Source organism: Bufo gargarizans, unplaced genomic scaffold (assembly GCF_014858855.1).
Source record: "Bufo gargarizans isolate SCDJY-AF-19 unplaced genomic scaffold, ASM1485885v1 original_scaffold_1621_pilon, whole genome shotgun sequence".
NCBI classification, from domain to species: Eukaryota; Metazoa; Chordata; class Amphibia; order Anura; family Bufonidae; genus Bufo; species Bufo gargarizans.
Window position 1 is genome coordinate 79,741 of NW_025334439.1, and position 17,868 is coordinate 97,608.

Below are 17,868 nucleotides of genomic sequence, written 5' to 3' on the forward strand. Positions count from 1 at the left end.
TTGCACTTTTAGCATACCTTGCTTTACATTGCAATATCTTAAAGGGCTTCTGTCACCCCCCAAAAGTCATTTTTCATTTTTGGGCTAATTAAAATCCTTACAGTGCGATTATTCAATATATAGTGCTCTTACATTTTTCTGTGCTTTAGTTTCTTTAAAACGGCACTTTTATAATATGTTAATTACCTGGCTACCAGCAAGTAGGGCGGTTACTTGCTGGTAGCCGTCGCATCCTCCTTTAAAAAAAAATGCCCCCTCCTCCTGTTGATTGACAGGGCCAGCGAGCGCTCTGCTCCTTCGGCTGGCCCTGTCTGCGTTCCAAATGTCGCGCCTGCGCCATACCGGTCTTCAGTTGGCGCAGGCGCACTAAGAGAAGGACGCTCGCTTAGCCGCTTCTTCCTCAGTGCGCCTAAGCCGGGTGTAGATGTGACGTTAGCCGTGCTGTCAATCAACAGGAGGAGGGGACGTTTTTTTGAAAGGAGGATGCGGTGGCTACCAGCAAGTAACCGCCCTACTTGCTGGTAGCGAGGTAATTAACATATTATAAAAGTGCAGTTTTTAAAGAAACTAAAGCATAGAAAAATGTAAGAGCCCTATATATTGAAAAATCGCACTGTAAGGATTTTAATTAGCCCAAAAATGAAAAATGACTTTTGGGGGCTGACAGAAGCCCTTTAATAACTGAATATGACAGCAGCATAAAACCCTGGAATTTCAAACGTCTTGATGCTGCAAGGGCAGAAATATTGTGTATTTTTCTCAAAAAAGGGTGTTTTATGAATAGAAGAATATAACTCCTGTATATAAAGGGTGTATATCACACGCCCTGACCCATACTAGGCCTCAATTAAAGATTTGTTCCCAAAATGGCTGTATTTCAAATAACTGAATATAACCCCTGTATTTAAAGGGTGTATCTCACAATGACATCTGCAGCAAAGGTTGCCAAATAAACTTTTTTTGACCAAACGTGTGTTTGTTTAATAACTGAATATGACAGCAGTATATAATCCTGGAATTTCGAACGTCTTGATTCTGCAAGGGCGGAAATAATGTGTATTTTGCCCAAAAAAGGGTGTTTTATGAATAGAAGAATATGACCCCTGTATATAAATGGTTTATCTCACACGCCCTGGCCCACACTAGGCCGCAATTAAAGATTTGTACCCAAAATGGCTGTATTTCAAATAACTTAATAGAACCCCTGTATATAAAGGGTGTATCTCACAATGACATCTGCAGCAAAGGCTGCCAAATAAACTTTTTTTGCCCAAACGTGTGTTTGTTTAATAACTGAATATGACAGCAGTATATAACCCCGGAATTTCACACGTGCTGATGCTGCAAGGGCTGTAAATGGTGTATTTAAAAAAAACTGAATATGAAAGCTGTATATATTGAATTTCACACTTGCAGATCTGTAAAATAGTGGATTTTGGAGAAAAATAAAGTGTTTTTAAAAACCCAGAAATTATGGCTGTATTTCTAGCTTAAATTGCACACTGACTAATCCAGATGTTGTATATTGCCCAAAAAGTTTGTTTTTTGCTAACAGAATATGAAAGCTGTATCTGACGGTTGAATTTTACACGTCCAGATGCAGCTAGGGATGTAAAATAGTGTATTTTGGCAAAAAAGTGTGCTTTGAAAAACCCAGAAAATTATGGCTGTATTTCTAGCTTAAATTGCACACTGACTAATCCTGCAAATGTGCCAGATGTTGTATATTGCCAAAAAAGGGTGATTTTTCTTACAACCAGATTATTAGTTTTCCAAGATTGGATTTCAATGTCACAAAAAGCTCAGATGCAGTGCTGGCGCACTGAGCTTGCACCGCCGCCCACCTAACTAACAGACGGATAAAAGTTATTATTTTTTTCGGTCACTGGGCTCAGGGCAGGTTAAAAAGATTGTGCCCTGCACCCACACAACTAAATGTATGTCGATCGCTGAGTTAGATTCACGTTCTGAACCAAAGATTCTCTCCTATTTTCTCCCTGAAATCACTAGCCGCATCCTCTCCCTACACTAGTAACAGCAGAGTGACGTGCGGCGCTACTTATATAGAGGCTGGGTCACATGCTACACTGGCCAATCACAGCCATGCCATTAGAAGGCATGGCTGTGATGGCTTCTAAGGGCACAGAGTTAAACGCTTGTTGATTGGCTGCTCTGCTGCCTTTCAAAAAGCGCCGAGAAATCGCCGAACACCAAACCCAAACCCAAACTTTTACTGTTTTGTTCGGGTTCGGGTCCGGGGTCCAAAAATCCTAAAGTTCAGTACGAACCCGAACTTTACAGTTCGGGTTCGCTGAACCCTATTTATGAGGTCAGAAATCAGAGATAAGGAGAGATCAGCTGAGATGTCTGAGGGAATAGAGTGAAAATTCAGATCCTGCTACTAGAGAAACTAAAAGTTGCAGAAAGACCAATAAAAAAATTGTTTTAAGCTTATAATGAGTATAATGTGATCATAAAAAAAACTGTCCCAAAGGGTGTACATAGCCTTTAAGAGTTAGCAGCCTTCAGGAGTTTGTTTGAGAAACAAGCTTATCTGTGACCATAATGATCTGTTTAATCAAGATAATTACGCACTTGCAAACTAAGGGCCCCTTTACATGGCCCAATGTAGCAAGTGACTGTCGGGAAGGAAGCGTTCCTTCCTGACAATTGATTGCTCATCGGTAATGGAGACTGCTCCATTTAAATGAAGCAATCCCCTCGCCAGTATGGGGAGGAGTGATCTCTAATACCATTGCTCATCCCCATACAGAATTAGACGGCATGATCTACTGCTGACACAACGATTTTGGTGACTGCACAAACAAGGTATTACCAGATGATTGAGGTTTTTGATTGTTCATCGGGTAATTGGCGTCACCTTTACACTGGCAGATTATTGCATCCGTAAACAAGCTGACTGTATTTACATTGCTGTAGCATGAAGTGCGTTATCTGCTGCAGCGACTTCAATGTGTAGATTGGCAATGCTTTAAACTGAAACCATTGAACGTTTTAGAATGAACAAACCTCTTTCTAAAATATTATTAATGTAAATTACTAAAGTAAAAATATATACCTAGTTCCAATAACATGCCTGCTTTCTCTTTTAGAACCTGACTTTGAAATGCACAAACTGGAAATATGTTACAAGACACTTTTGAAAATGCAGTCAGATTTGGATAAAACAGATGAAGTATCCTTTATTATGGATAGCATAAAAAAAATGTTGGATGAATTCAAAGAAAAATACACAAGGATTGGTATACTCTCACAAAACGGTATGCCATTTGCAAGTTATCTGTTTCAGTCACAAACCAATGCACGTTGTAAATGGTAACCTGCCATTAGTTTTAAGTTAAAATTAGTACAGTAGGTGGTAAGCAATGAAGTGGGGATAGCGGGGCTCAATATAGGTCCATGCTTTTTACTTGATAGTAATTAGGGCCAGAACCCCCCATATGGTGGCAATTTCCTTTTCAGAAGCTGAGTGGGCAAATTTATCATCTAGAAACCCATAGTCATTTAGAAGTTCATCTTCTAGCAGATACTGAGGATTCCAGCAGGTATGGAGGCCAAGATGGCAGACCATATTATAGGGATATCTGGCACTACGTATTACCAAACCTTTTAATGCTATATATGTATGTATCACCAAAACAGGCAATCTGTGAGTAGGGGGTAAACTTGCTTGTTCACAAGCATGTATGACAAGTTTTTCTAGTGAAAACTCAGACCATGGTCCCCTAAGTTTTAATATTTTTTAATGGTAATCAGTAGCATGGCTAACTGGTGAGTTTGGGTCACTGGGCCACTGTTCCAGTCTTTTGATCCACCAGGTATTCTCCCATGGCCAGGGTGCAGTCAAGACTTCCAGCATTGCCACCTGGTCAAGGCAACCTGGCCTAGAGTGATAAAACTAATGGAAGTACTGGTATGCCTCAATCCTATGAACAGCTGTACACGGGTTATTCTAGTGCCGTGTGGTTGAAGAATAACTCTATGGAGTCACCCCAACCATACAACTATCCCTTCACTCTGAGTCACTGTGAGAAAAAAAGCACAATACAAATGTGTATCATTTGACATTTTGTCATATATTAATGTGCATCAGAGAGAAGCTTCAGACTTCATTCTAATAAAGTTTAATTTATTTCCTACTTTATGTTGTGTTTTATTCTCAGGAAAAGGGAAGAGTTTTTTGCTCAATTTGTTGTTCCTTTTGACAATTGACAATGAGGAGGAATACCAGAACAACAACAAGAAATTAAAACTACCAAAGGTAGTATACATTCCTATAACATATCAGCCTTTAGTCTAACAACAGAACAAGTCCAAATTTATTATAGCTTTATTTTATTTACTGTCTTTCTTCATCCTTCTTTATCTTGTGTACTACCGGTATGTATTTTTTATGAATATTGATATCTATTAAAGTTAGAGAAACATCAGTTTTCTCTAGTATATCATTATATATATATATATATATATATATATATACATACAGAGGAAAGGGAAGAAATGCATTTTTGTTACAAACAGGTTTAAAGCTTCATTTTTAACTACACTATAATATACCCCTCCCTGGCTGCTTTGCCACTGCTTGGCCCAGACAACCAAAGTAACAGAGGGAGGGTCTGGCCACCAAAAGGTGTAGAACTTGAGTGCAACAAGAGCAGTGGTGATGCGCTCATTGCACCAAAGGCCTAAATTAGGAAAAACGATCAAAATTCTGGAACAGAGCCTCAGACGAACAAATAGAAGTATGCCTCCATCCTATGAACAGCTTCACACAGGTTGTCTTGGCGATGGGTTGTCCAGAACATAGTGAATTTCCCATAGACTGCAATGATTTTCAAATTGCAGTCTATGGGAGATTCACTATGTTCCTCTCATAGGCAGGGAACTTTGCTATCACAGGCTTTAGAGACTATAGAAGGTCTCAAGCTGCTATAGCAACTGTACAGCTCCCCCAATCTCCACACAGGGGCGTCATTAAGTTCCCTAGAGTACAACACTCCTCGTAAAAGACATCTCAGATGCTGTGTTCACAGATGCTGAGGGGTTAAATGTCATTCATCGTTGATATCGCTGATCATAGACTCTGCCTCCAGGTGTCTGCTGCATCAAACAGCAGGCATCTAGCAGCTACATGTTCAGCAGAAGTCATGAAGGGGTTAATGGGGACAGTATTGGAAAAAAACAGAGGCTTGTTCTAAAGAAGCAGCTAAAAAGTGTACCATCATGGAGCCATGTTAATTTTGAAATAAGCAGTGGCTTCTTGTGAACAAGTATCTGTCACGGACGGTGTACAGGAAACAAGACAAAGCAACATGCATATATGACTCACTGGATCCAAAGCTAAGGAACCAAAAAGGAGACCCCTGCACAAGACCTTGCACTTTCCCTGGCTGCTCAGCCTATGCAAAGATCCCAGAGGTGGATGTTTGCATATCCACGTACCTCGACTATATAACCCCTGAACACCCTACAATAGTGAGGGGACACGACCACCGGCTCCCTACACAGACACGGAGGGAGTCAGGGTCACCTGGGATCCAGCAAACAGAAAATAACAGATAAATGTACAGCACTTAACTTTGTAGCAGACTGGGAAACAAGATCAGCATGCACACACACTCCAGGAAGAAGTATAAGCCGCCCAGTAATGCATCCTGGGGAGGAATTTAAAAGGAAGCAATCAGTCCAACTACATGACAGCTGAGAGAGGCTAACGAGATGAGGAACTGAACACTACAACAAAGAAAACTCAAGGAGGAGGTTCTGAAAGGCTTCTGTCAGAGCTTCTCAGCTGTCTGGTTGTGACAGTACCCCTCCCTCTACGAGTGGACTCCGGACACTCAGAGCCCACCTTCTCAGGATGGGACCTATGGAAAGCCCTGATGAGACGAGAGGCCTTAATGTCCGTCACTGGGACCCACATCCTCTCCTCAGGACCATAAACCTCCCAATGAACAAGGTACTGAAGAGAATCGCGGACAAGACGAGAATCCACAATCCTAGAGACCTGAAATTCAAGATTCCCATCCACCATAATCGGAGGAGGAGGCAAAGGCGAGGGTACAATGGGTTGAACATAAGGTTTCAATAAGGATTTATGAAAAACATTATGGATCTTCCAAGTCTGAGGAAGATCAAGACGGTAGGCAACAGGATTGATGACAGACAGGATTTTGTAAGGCCCAATAAACCTAGGACCCAACTTCCAGGAGAGAACCTTCAATTTGATATTCTTGGTAGACAACCACACCAGATCACCAACATTCAGGTCCGGACCAAGCACACGTCTCTTATCTGCCACACGCTTATACCTCTCACTCATGCTCTTTAGATTATCCTGAATCTTCTGCCAAATAGATGACAAAGACAAGGAGAATCTGTCCTCATCAGGTAAATCAGAAGACCCCTCTCCCGAGAAAGTCCCAAACTGCGGATGAAACCCATATGCACCAAAAAATGGTGACTTATCAGAGGACTCCTGACGACGGTTATTTAAAGCAAACTCAGCAAGGGACAAAAAAGAACACCAATCCTCTTGATTCTCCGTCACAAAACAGCGCAGATATGTCTCCAGATTCTGATTGACGCGCTCTGTCTGGCCATTCGACTGTGGGTGGAAAGCAGAAGAGAATGACAACTGAACCCCCAAGCGAGAACAGAAAGCCTTCCAATATCTGGAAACAAACTGTGTGCCCCTATTAGAGACTATGTCTGAAGGAATACCGTGCAATTTGACAATGTGATCAATAAATGCCTGCGCCACCGTCTTAGCATTGGGCAAACCAGGAAAAGGGATGAAATGCACCATTTTGCTAAAACGGTCCACCACCACCAGAATCACAGTCTTCCCCGAGAAACGAGGCAGGTCCGTTATGAAGTCCATGGACAGATGTGTCCAAGGACGGGAAGGAATGGGTAAGGGAAGGAGAGGACCTGATGGCCGTGAATGAGGGACTTTGGCACGAGCGCACGTCTCGCAGGCTGCCACAAAACCCTCAACCGACTTACGAAGCGCAGGCCACCAGAATCTCCGAGCGATGAGATCCACTGTGGCTCTTGTCCCCGGGTGCCCAGCAAGGACTGTATCGTGGTGTTCCTTAAAAATCTTGTGTCTTAAAGCGAGAGGCACAAACAACCTCCCAGGAGGACAAAGATCATGAGCCTCTGACTGGGCTGCCTGCACCTCTGCCTTCAATTCAGAAAGAGCAGAGACCACCACACCTTCAGCCAAAATGGGACCCGGGTCTTCAAAATTCCCGCCTCCCGGAAAACAACAAGACAGGGCATCTGCCTTCACATTCTTAACTCCCGGGCGGAACGTGACAATAAAATTAAATATTGAAAAGAACAAAGACCATCTGGCCTGTCTCGGGTTCAGACGCTTGGCTGACTCCAAGTAAGCCAGATTCTTATGGTCAGTAAACACGGTTATAGGGTGTCTGGCTCCCTCCAACCAATGGCGCCATTCCTCAAAAGCCAACTTGATGGCCAACAATTCCTTATCTCCCACATCGTAATTTCTCTCTGCAGAGGAGAGTTTTTTCGAGAAAAAGGCACACGGTCGCCATTTGGCAGGAGAGGAACCCTGAGACAAGACCGCACCCACACCCACCTCAGAAGAATCAACCTCAACTATGAAGGGTAAAGAAATATCAGGTTGCACCAAGATGGGAGCGGAAGCAAAACTCTCCTTGATATTAGAAAAAGCCTTACGCGCCTCTACCGACCAAGAAGAAAAATCTAGCCCCTTTCTGGTCATATTAGTGAGTGGTTTAACAATAGAGGTATTATTCAAAATAAACTTCCTGTAATAATTGGCAAAGCCCAAAAAATGCATCAGCGCCTTCTGATTCTCAGGAAGCTCCCACTCAAGCACAGCGTGACCTTCTCGGGGTCCATGCGAAAACCAGAAGCGGAGAGAAGAAACCCCAGAAATTGAATTTCTGGAACCGCAAACACACATTTTTCCAGTTTCGCATATAATTTATTCTCCCGCAGAATGAGCAAGACCTGACGTAAGTGTTCCTTATGAGTTTTGAAATCAGGAGAAAAAAACAAAATGTCATCCAAATACACTAATAGAAATTTTCCCATCAAATGATAAAAAATGCTGTTCACGAAATGCTGAAAAACGACTGGGGCATTCATCAAACCAAAAGGCATAACCAAATTTTCAAAATGGCCCTCAGGGGTATTGAAGGCCGTCTTCCATTCGTCTCCTTCTCTGACCCTGACCAGGTTGTATGCCCCTCTTAGATCTAATTTGGAAAAGACTTTAGCCCCAACAACCTGGTTAAACAGGTCCGGGATTAGAGGAAGCGGATAAGGGTCACGAATAGTGATACTGTTCAGCTCCCTGAAATCCAGACAAGGTCTTAAAGAACCATCTTTTTTCTTAACAAAGAAAAAAACAGCGGCAACAGGTGACTTCGAGGGTCGTATGTGTCCTTTTCTCAGACTCAGAGATATAAGCACGCTTAGCGACCCTTTCAGGTTGGGAAAGATTGTATAAACGAGATTTAGGCAGCTTGGCGCCTGGGATGAGATTAATAGGGCAATTGTGCTCCCTGTGCGGGGGCAAATCCTGAACTCCACTCTCAGAGAAGACATCCGAAAATTCAGAGAGAAAAGATGGTACAGTCTTAGTAGCAACCTCAGAAACAGATGTCATGAGGCAATTCTCTCTGCAAAAGTCACTCCAACCATTTATTTGCCTCGCTTGCCAATCAATGGTGGGATTATGTTTAGTGAGCCAGGGTAGCCCCAACACTAGAGGGGTAGGCAAACCGCTAAGGACAAAACATGACACATCCTCAACATGAGCATCACTCACAATTAAACGGATATTGTGAACTATGCCCTTTAATGATTTATGAGAAAGTGGAGCGGAATCAATAGCAAAAACAGGTATATCCTTTCCCAAAGTGCACACCTGGAAACCATGAGTTATTGCAAATTGACTATCAATGAGATTGACCGCTGCTCCACTATCCACAAAAATCTCACAAAAAATGCTTTTGCTCTCTAGCGCCACCCTAGCAGGCAGGACAAAACGAGAACTACAAGCAAACGGAAAACCTTAAATTCTCGCCTCCACCCTGCCAATAGTAACAGACGGAACATTTTTAAAAGATTTTTTCCTCTTTGTTTCTTTATTACTCCCAGAGAACTGCCTGAATCTCCTAGAGGGACAAACATTTGCCAAATGATTTATACCTCCACAACAAAAACAAACCCTCCCATGCGGGCTGAATCTTCTATTGTCAGAAGCAATCAACCCCACTGCATGGACTCCTGCTCAGAAGGGGCTGACAGCGACTGAGACCCCTGCGCACAGAATGGGACCGCTGCACTGTCCTGGGACTGAGTATGACAGGAAGGAGAGATCTCTCCTCTCTCTCTAAGACGCCTGTCAATACGAACAGCCTGAGACATAGCAGAGTCCAAGGAAATAGGCCTTTCATGAAAGGCAAATGCATCTTTCAATCCCTCTGAAAGACCATGGCAAAATTGACTTCGGAGTGCAGCATCATTCCAACCAGTATCAGCTGCCCATCTCCGAAATTCTGAGCAGTATATCTCTGCGGATTGTTTACCCTGGCATAATAGACGTAGTCTAGACTCAGCCAGAGCAATACGATCCGGATCATCATATATCTGACCCAGGGCTAAAAATAATTCATCCACTGAACGGAAAGGCCGTGCCCCCTCCGGCAGCGAAAAGGCCCAAGACTGAGCGTTACCCCTGAGCAGCGATATAATGATCCCCACCCTCCGTTCCTCATCACCAGAGGAATGGGGAGGAAGGTGAAAATGGAGTTTGCAAGCCTCTCTAAAACGCACAAAATTCTCACTACCCCCGGAGAACGTATCCAGGAGCGAGATCTTAGGCTCAGAACAAACTCCATGAACGCAAGCTGAACCGGTCACTTGAAGCTGAGAAAAAGTCTTACGGAGATCAGCTACCTCCAATGAAAGACCCTGGAAGCGTTCAGCCAAAAGTGAAACCGGATCCATGCTTGAGACGGTTTAGCTTATAATGTCATGGACGGTGTACAGGAAACAAGACAAAGCAACATGCATATATGACTCACTGGATCCAAAGCTAAGGAACCAAAAAGGAGACCCCTGCACAAGACCTTGCACTTTCCCTGGCTGCTCAGCCTATGCAAAGATCCCAGAGGTGGATGTTTGCATATCCACGTACCTCAACTATATAACCCCTGAACACCCTACAATAGTGAGGGGACACGACCACCGGCTCCCTACACAGACACGGAGGGAGTCAGGGTCACCTAGGATCCAGCAAACAGAAAATAACAGATAAATGTACAGCACTTAACTTTGAAGCAGACTGGGAAACAAGATCAGCATGCACACACACTCCAGGAAGAAGTATAAGCCGCCCAGTAATGCATCCTGGGGAGGAATTTAAAGGGAAGCAATCAGTCCAACTACATGACAGCTGAGAGAGGCTAACGAGATGAGGAACTGAACACTACAACAAAGAAAACTCAAGGAGGAGGTTCTGAAAGGCTTCTGTCAGAGCTTCTCAGCTGTCTGGTTGTGACAGTATCCAGAAAACTGCAGTAGCAGTACCGTGTGGATCTGGAAACTAAATGTAAAAGCAGGTAATTTGCAGCTGTGTAGAGGAAATAGTAACAGCAGCATCTGCAGTACAGAATTGAGTGTGGCTGTGTAGGGGTGATAGTAGTGGCAGCAGCAGAAGCCAGAGTCAGCAATGACAGCTCTATTCATTGGTTTTAAATGGAGGTATGTGAAAATTCTCACTGATCCATGTTTCATTAATTTTGACAAATTGCAGGTCTGCAGGCAGCTCTTTTTAACTTCAGAATTCAGATCATCAGACTCTCACTAATTAGAAATGTACAGCACACACCCCTGTAGTGTCCACCATCAGACAGGGGAGGGAAGAAACCCCAGAACTAGAGTGTGCCCCCCAACTGGGGTTTCTTCCCTCCCCTGTCTGATGGTGGACACTACAGGGGTGTGTGCTATAATTAGTAAGTGAGAGTCTGATGATCTGAAGTTAAAAAGAGATGCCAGCAGTGATAAGGAGGGTGCCCCTTCCTTCTTTTGGGGGACACACTCTAGTTCTGGGGTTCAGCCTGTCGGATCCGTCCTGCCGCTATTTCGCTGGACCGCTGCTCCGTCCCCATTGACTATAATGGGGATAGGGGCGGAGCTCCGGCGCAGCACGGCACTGCGCAGTGAGAGGCCACCGGACAAAAAAGTCGGACTTTCAGTACTTTTCGTCCGCCAGCCTTTCACCGCACACTACCGTGCTGCACCGGAGCTCCGTCCCCATTATAGTCAATGGGGATGGAACGGCGGCTTATTAGTTTTTTCCTCTGACTTTTCTATGCTCATGGCGGTGGGAGATCTAGGGTGGGTGTTTGGGTGGTAGCTTGGTGGAGTGGTGGGAGGCCCCATAGATATGTGGGGGTGGGAGATTGGGGGGGGGGGCCATGATTTTTTTTTGCTATGGGGCCCATGCATTTCTAGCTACGCCCCTGATGCAGGCATATTTTATCTCAAGCTCGATTCAATCAACACTACATATAACTAAGATAGAACAGCAGATGGCAGCATACACCAAACAATCTGTAATTAACCTTGTCTTCAGCGTGCACCTGTATGGGAGAAGTTTCCCTCTTTCTTAGGCCGTGAGCGGTCCGTGGTATGCCGGCCTGGATTCCTGCTGACAGCAGGAGCGCACGGCGTCATTGGTTGCTATGACGCTGTGCACTTCATGCCGCCGCTGCACTCCAGTAATACCCTCGTATGATCTATACGATTGTATTACTGTAGTGCAGCGGCGGCATGAAGCGCACGGCGTCATAGCAACCAATGACGCCGTGCACTCCTGCTGTCAGCAGGAATCCAGGCCGGCATACCACGGACCGCTCACGGCCGCGGAACATGGCTGTGTGCATTCGGCCTTACGTGTAGTCTCCCAGCGTATCAAACAATCTGAGATTCCCCTGGGGAAAGGCTCCATTCACAATCTGTTGCCTGTCCACACATGGTCCTCTCCAGATCCCCTTGGTGATCTGAGCTATATTTTGCATATGTCACCTGACAGTTTCTGACGTTGCCAGTAAACAAACCTGTGTGACTCCTGGTAAAGCCTCCACCTGTAATGTGACTTGGTATGTTGCTCGCAGAGACAGAGCTCCTTGCACATGCCCCTTCTGCAACATCCGAGCTTTGACTGCCAAACCTCTCTCCTCTGGGTCTTGGCTTCCTCCAGATTGCTGCATACTGTAAATCTGTTACAGCTCCCTCTGCTAACTTGGAGGCAATCCTGTGGCATTACATCGTCTCCTCCTGGTTTAATAGTTGTCGTATTGACAACTTGAATGCTCAAGACAAAGTCATCATATCTGGCTGGAATTCTTCCAAAGTTAGTGTGTTGCAACTGACACAAGGGCGTGGAATCCTCTGCCTCCACTGTCCCATCTTCACTTCTGGCTATTGGCACTGTTGGCTATTGGTTGCTCTTCTCATTTTCAAAGGGATCTGGGTTAGGCCCTAGAGGAACCCACCACTCCTCGATGGTGTCTATTGGTACAGGAATAGAAGTCGGCACAGCTTCTGCCTCAAGTATTCAAAGTAACACATGCTGTGGTTGTCTAGTGCATGATGTAATCATTGATTGCTTTAGGCCTCATGCACACGACCGTTGTGTGCATCCGTGGCCGTTGTGCCGTTTTCCGTTTTTTTTCGCGGACCCATTGACTTTCAATGGATCCGTGGAAAAATCGGAAAGTGCACCGTTTTGCAGCCGAGGCCGTCAAAAAAATAAGACCTGTCCTATTTTTTGGACGGACAACGGTTCACGGACCCATTCAAGTCAATGGGTCCGTGAAAGAACACGGATGCACACAAGATTGGCATCCGTGTCCGTGATCCGTGGCCGTAGGTTGCTTTCATACAGACGGATCCGAAGATCCGTCTGCATAAAAGCTTTTTCTGATCTAAGTTTTCACTTCGTGAAAACTCATTTCCGACAGTATATTCTAACACAGAAGCGTTCCCATGGTGATGGGGACGCTTCTAGTTAGAATACACTGCAAACTTTGTACAAGACTGCCCCCTGCTGCCTGGCACCACCCGATCTCTTACAGGGGGATATGATAGCACAATTAACCCCTTCAGGTGCGGCACCTAAAGGGGTTAATTGTACTATCATATTCCCCTGTAAGAGATCAGGGCTGCCAGGCAGCAGGGGCAGACCCCCCCCTCCCCAGTTTGAATATGGTTGGTGGCACAGTGTGCGCCCACCATCGCCCCCCCTCCCTCCCTCTATTGTAATAAATCGTTGGTGGCACAGTGTGCGCCCACCATCGCCCCCGCTTCCTCCCTCTATAGTTAAAAATCTTTGGTGGCACAGTGTGCGCCCACCATCGCCCCCCCCCCTTCCTCCCTCTATAGTTAAAAATCGTTGGTGGCACAGTGTGCGCCCACCATCGGCCCCCCCTCTCTCTATAGTAGTAACAACCATTGGTGGCAGTGTGTGGCCTCCCATTTCCCCCCCCCCCATCATTGGTGGCAGCGGAGTTCCGATCGGAGTCCCAGTTTAATCGCTGGGGCTCCGATCGGTAACCATGGCAACCAGGAAGCTACTGCAGCCCTGGTTGCCATGGTTACTTAGCAATAGTACAACAGTAGAAGATTCATACTTACCTGCTTTCTGCTGCGATGTCTGTGACCGGCCGGGAGCTCCTCCTACTGGTAAGTGACAGTTCTTTAGCAATGCGCCGCACAGACCTTTCACTTACCAGTAGGTGGAGCTCCCGGCCGGTCACAGACATCGCAGCAGCAAGCAGGTAAGTATGAATCTTCTACAATTGTACTATTGCTAAGTAACCATGACAACCAGGGATGCAGTAGCTTCCTGGTTGCCATGGTTACCGATCGGAGCCCCAGCGATTAAACTGGGACTCCGATCGGAACTCCGCTGCCACCAATGATGGGGGGGGGGGAGAATGGGAGGCCGCACACTGCCACCAATGGTTGTTACTACTATAGAGAGAGGGGGGCCGATGGTGGGCGCACACTGTGCCACCAGCGATTTATTACAATAGAGGGAGGAAGGGGGGGGGGCGATGGTGTGCGCACACTGTGCCACCAACGATTTATTACAATAGAGGGAGGGAGGGGGGGGGCGATGTGGGGCGCACACTGTGCCACCAATGATTTATAACAATAGAGGGAGGAAGGGGGGGCGATGGTGGGCGCACACTGTGCCACCAACGATATTCAAACTGGGGAGGGGGGGGGGGTCTGCCCCCTGCTGCCTGGCAGCCCTGATCTCTCACAGGGGGATATGATAGTACAATTAACCCCTTCAGGTGCGGCACCTGAGGAGTTAATTGTGCTGATCACGGCCCCCTGTAAGAGATCGGGTGCTGCCAGGCAGCAGGGGGCAGTCATGTACACAGTTTTTCAGTATATTCTAACCTGAAGCGTCCCCATCACCATGGGAACGCCTCTGTGTTAGAATATACTGTCGGAAATGAGTTTCACGATGTAGCTCATATCCGACAGTATATTCTAACGTGGAGGCGTTCCCATGGTGATGGGGACGCTTCAAGTTATGTTCGGGTGTCCGCCTGGCCGTGCGGAGGCAAGCGGATCCGTCCAGACTTATAATGTAAGTCAATGGGGACGGATCCGTTTGAAGATGACACACTGTGGCTCAATTTTCAAACGGATCCGTCCCCCATTGACTTTCAATGTAAAGTCTGGACGGATCTGTCTGAGGCTATTTTCACACTTAGAAATGTTTTAACAATATAATGCAGACGGATCCGCTCTGAACGGAGCCACCGTCTGCATTATGAACACAAGTGTGAAAGTAAAGGGACTCCTGACTTTACATTGAAAGTCAATGGGGACAGATCCGTTTGCAATTGCACCATATTGTGTCAACGTCAAACGGATCCGTCCCCATTGACTTGCATTGTAATTCAGGACGGATCCGTTTGGCTCCGCACGGCCAGGCGGACGCCAAAACGACTTTTTTTTTCATGTCCGTGGATCCTCCAAAAATCAAGGAAGACCCACGGACGAAAAAACGGTTACGGATCACGGACCCACGGACCCCGTTTTTGCGGACCGTGAAAAAAAACTGTTGTGTGCATGAGGCCTTACACTGCTCATACAGATGCACCATCATATATAAGGTGGAACTCTAGCGAGTTGGAATGTTGCAGACCAAGCAGTACTAAGGCAGACCATTCAGTTAATGCAAGTCCAGGAAGGCATTCTTAATCACATAAGAACCACTGAAATGTGTCTCTGATGAGCATGTTTCTTCACCCCCCAACTAAAGAAACCAGCCAGCAGCAGCAGGACATGGAGAAGAACCTGAACCAGCAGGTGGTGGCATACTTGGTGTGCACACTGTCACTAGAGTTGAGCGAACACCTGGATGTTCGGGTTCGAGAAGTTCGGCCGAACATCCCGGAAATGTTCGGGTTTGGGATCCGAACCCGACCCGAACTTCGTCCCGAACCCAAACCCCATTAAAGTCAATGGGGACCTGAACTTTTCGGCACTAAAAAGGCTGTAAAACAGCCCAGGAAAGAGCTAGAGGGCTGCAAAAGGCAGCAACATGTAGGTAAATCCCCTGCAAACAAATGTGGATAAGGAAATGAATTAAGATAAAAATAAAACATATAAAAATTAACCAATATCAATTGGAGAGAGGTCCCATAGCAGAGAATCTGGCTTCATGTCACCCACCACTGTAACAGTCCATTGTCAGATATTTAGGCCCAGGCACCCAGGCAGAGGAGAGAGGTCCCGTAACAGAGAATCTGGCTTCATGTCAGCAGAGAATCAGTCTTCATGTCATAGCAGAGAATCAGGCTTCACGTCACCCACCACTGTAACAGTCCATTGTCAGATATTTAGGCCCAGGCACCCAGGTAGAGGAGAGAGGTTCCATAACAGAGAATCTGGCTTCATGTCAGCAGAGAATCAGTCTGCATGTCATAGCAGAGAATCAGGCTTCACGTCACCCACCACTGTAACAGTCCATTGTCATATATTTAGGCCCAGGCACCCAGGCAGAGGAGAGAGGTCCCATAACAGAGAATTTGGCTTCATGTCAGCAGAGAATCAGTCTTCATGTCATAGCAGAGAATCATGCTTCACGTCACCCAACACTGCAACAGTCCATTGTCATATATTTAGGCCCAGGCACCCAGGCAGAGGAGAGAGGTCCCGTAACAGAGAATCTGGCTTCATGTCAGCAGAGAATCAGTCTTCATGTCATAGCAGAGAATCAGGCTTCACGTCACCCAACACTGGAACAGTCCGTTGTCAGATATTTAGGCCCCGGCACCCAGGCAGAGGAGAGAGGTCCCATAAAAGAGAATCTGGCTTCATGTCAGCAGAGAATCAGTCTGCATGTCATAGCAGAGAATCAGGCTTCACATCACCCAACACTGGAACAGTCCATTGTCAGATATTTAGGCCCAGGCACCCAGGCAGAGGAGAGAGGTCCCGTAACAGAGAATCTGGCTTCATGTCAGCAGAGAATCAGTCTGCATATCATAGCAGAGAATCAGGCTTCACGTCACCCACCACTGTAACAGTCCATTGTCATATATTTAGGCCCAGGCACCCAGGCAGAGGAGAGAGGTCCCATAACAGAGAATCTGGCTTCATGTCAGCAGAGAATCAGTCTGCATGTCATAGCAGAGAATCAGGCTTCACGTCACCCACCACTGTAAAAGTCCTTTGTCATATATTTAGGCCCAGCACCCAGGCAGAGGAGAGAGGTCCCGTAACAGAGAATCTGGCTTCATGTCAGCAGAGAATCAGTCTTCATGTCATAGCAGAGAATCATGCTTCACGTCACCCAACACTGGAACAGTCCATTGTCAAATATTTAGGCCCCGGCACCCAGGCAGAGGAGAGAGGTCCCATAACAGAGAATCTGGCTTCATGTCAGCAGAGAATTAGTCTGCATGTCATAGCAGAGAATCATGCTTCACGTCACCCAACATTGGAACAGTCCATTGTCATATATTTAGGCCCCGGCACCCAGACAGAGGAGAGGTTCATTCAACTTTGGGTTGCCCCGCAATATAATGGTAAAATGAAAATAAAAATAGGATTGAATGAGGAAGTGCCCTGGAGTTTAATAATATATGGTTAAGGGGAGGTAGTTAATGTCTAATCTGCACAAGGGATGGACAGGTCCTGTGGGATCCATGTCTGGTTCATTTTTATGAACGTCAGCTTGTCCACATTGGCTGTAGAAAGGCGGCTGCGTTTGTCTGTAATGACGCCCCCTGCCGTGCTGAATACACGTTCAGACAAAACGCTGGCCGCCGGGCAGGCCAGCACCTCCAAGGCATAAAAGGCTAGCTCTGGCCACGTGGACAATTTAGAGATCCAGAAGTTGAATGGGGCAGAACCATCAGTCAGTACGTGGAGGGGTGTGCACACGTACTGTTCCACCATGTTAGTGAAATGTTGCCTCCTGCTAACACGTTGCGTACCAGGTGGTGGTGCAGTTAGCTGTGGCGTGTTGACAAAACTTTTCCACATCTCTGCCATGCTAACCCTGCCCTCAGAGGAGCTGGCCGTGACACAGCTGCCTTGGCGACCTCTTGCTCCTCCTCTGCCTTGGCCTTGGGCTTCCACTTGTTCCCCTGTGACATTTGGGAATGCTCTCAGTAGCGCGTCTACCAACGTGCGCTTGTACTCGCGCATCTTCCTATCACACTCCAGTGCAGGAAGTAAGGTGGGCACATTGTCTTTGTACCGTGGATCCAGCAGGGTGGCAACCCAGTAGTCCGCACA

The 17,868-nt window shown here is 46.2% G+C and overlaps 1 protein-coding gene across 1 annotated transcript in view; it reads left to right on the forward strand.

Moving 5' to 3' along the window:
* The window catches only part of LOC122923467, a gene marked incomplete at its 3' end in the record, with an annotated part of 213,657 nt that overhangs the window by 16,007 nt on the left and 179,782 nt on the right, over positions 1-17,868 (forward strand). The window contains exons 2-3 of the mRNA XM_044274276.1: positions 3,114-3,281; positions 4,185-4,282. Of these exons, the coding sequence (XP_044130211.1) occupies positions 3,114-3,281; positions 4,185-4,282 (266 nt within the window). The remainder of the gene's footprint in view (positions 1-3,113; positions 3,282-4,184; positions 4,283-17,868) is intronic.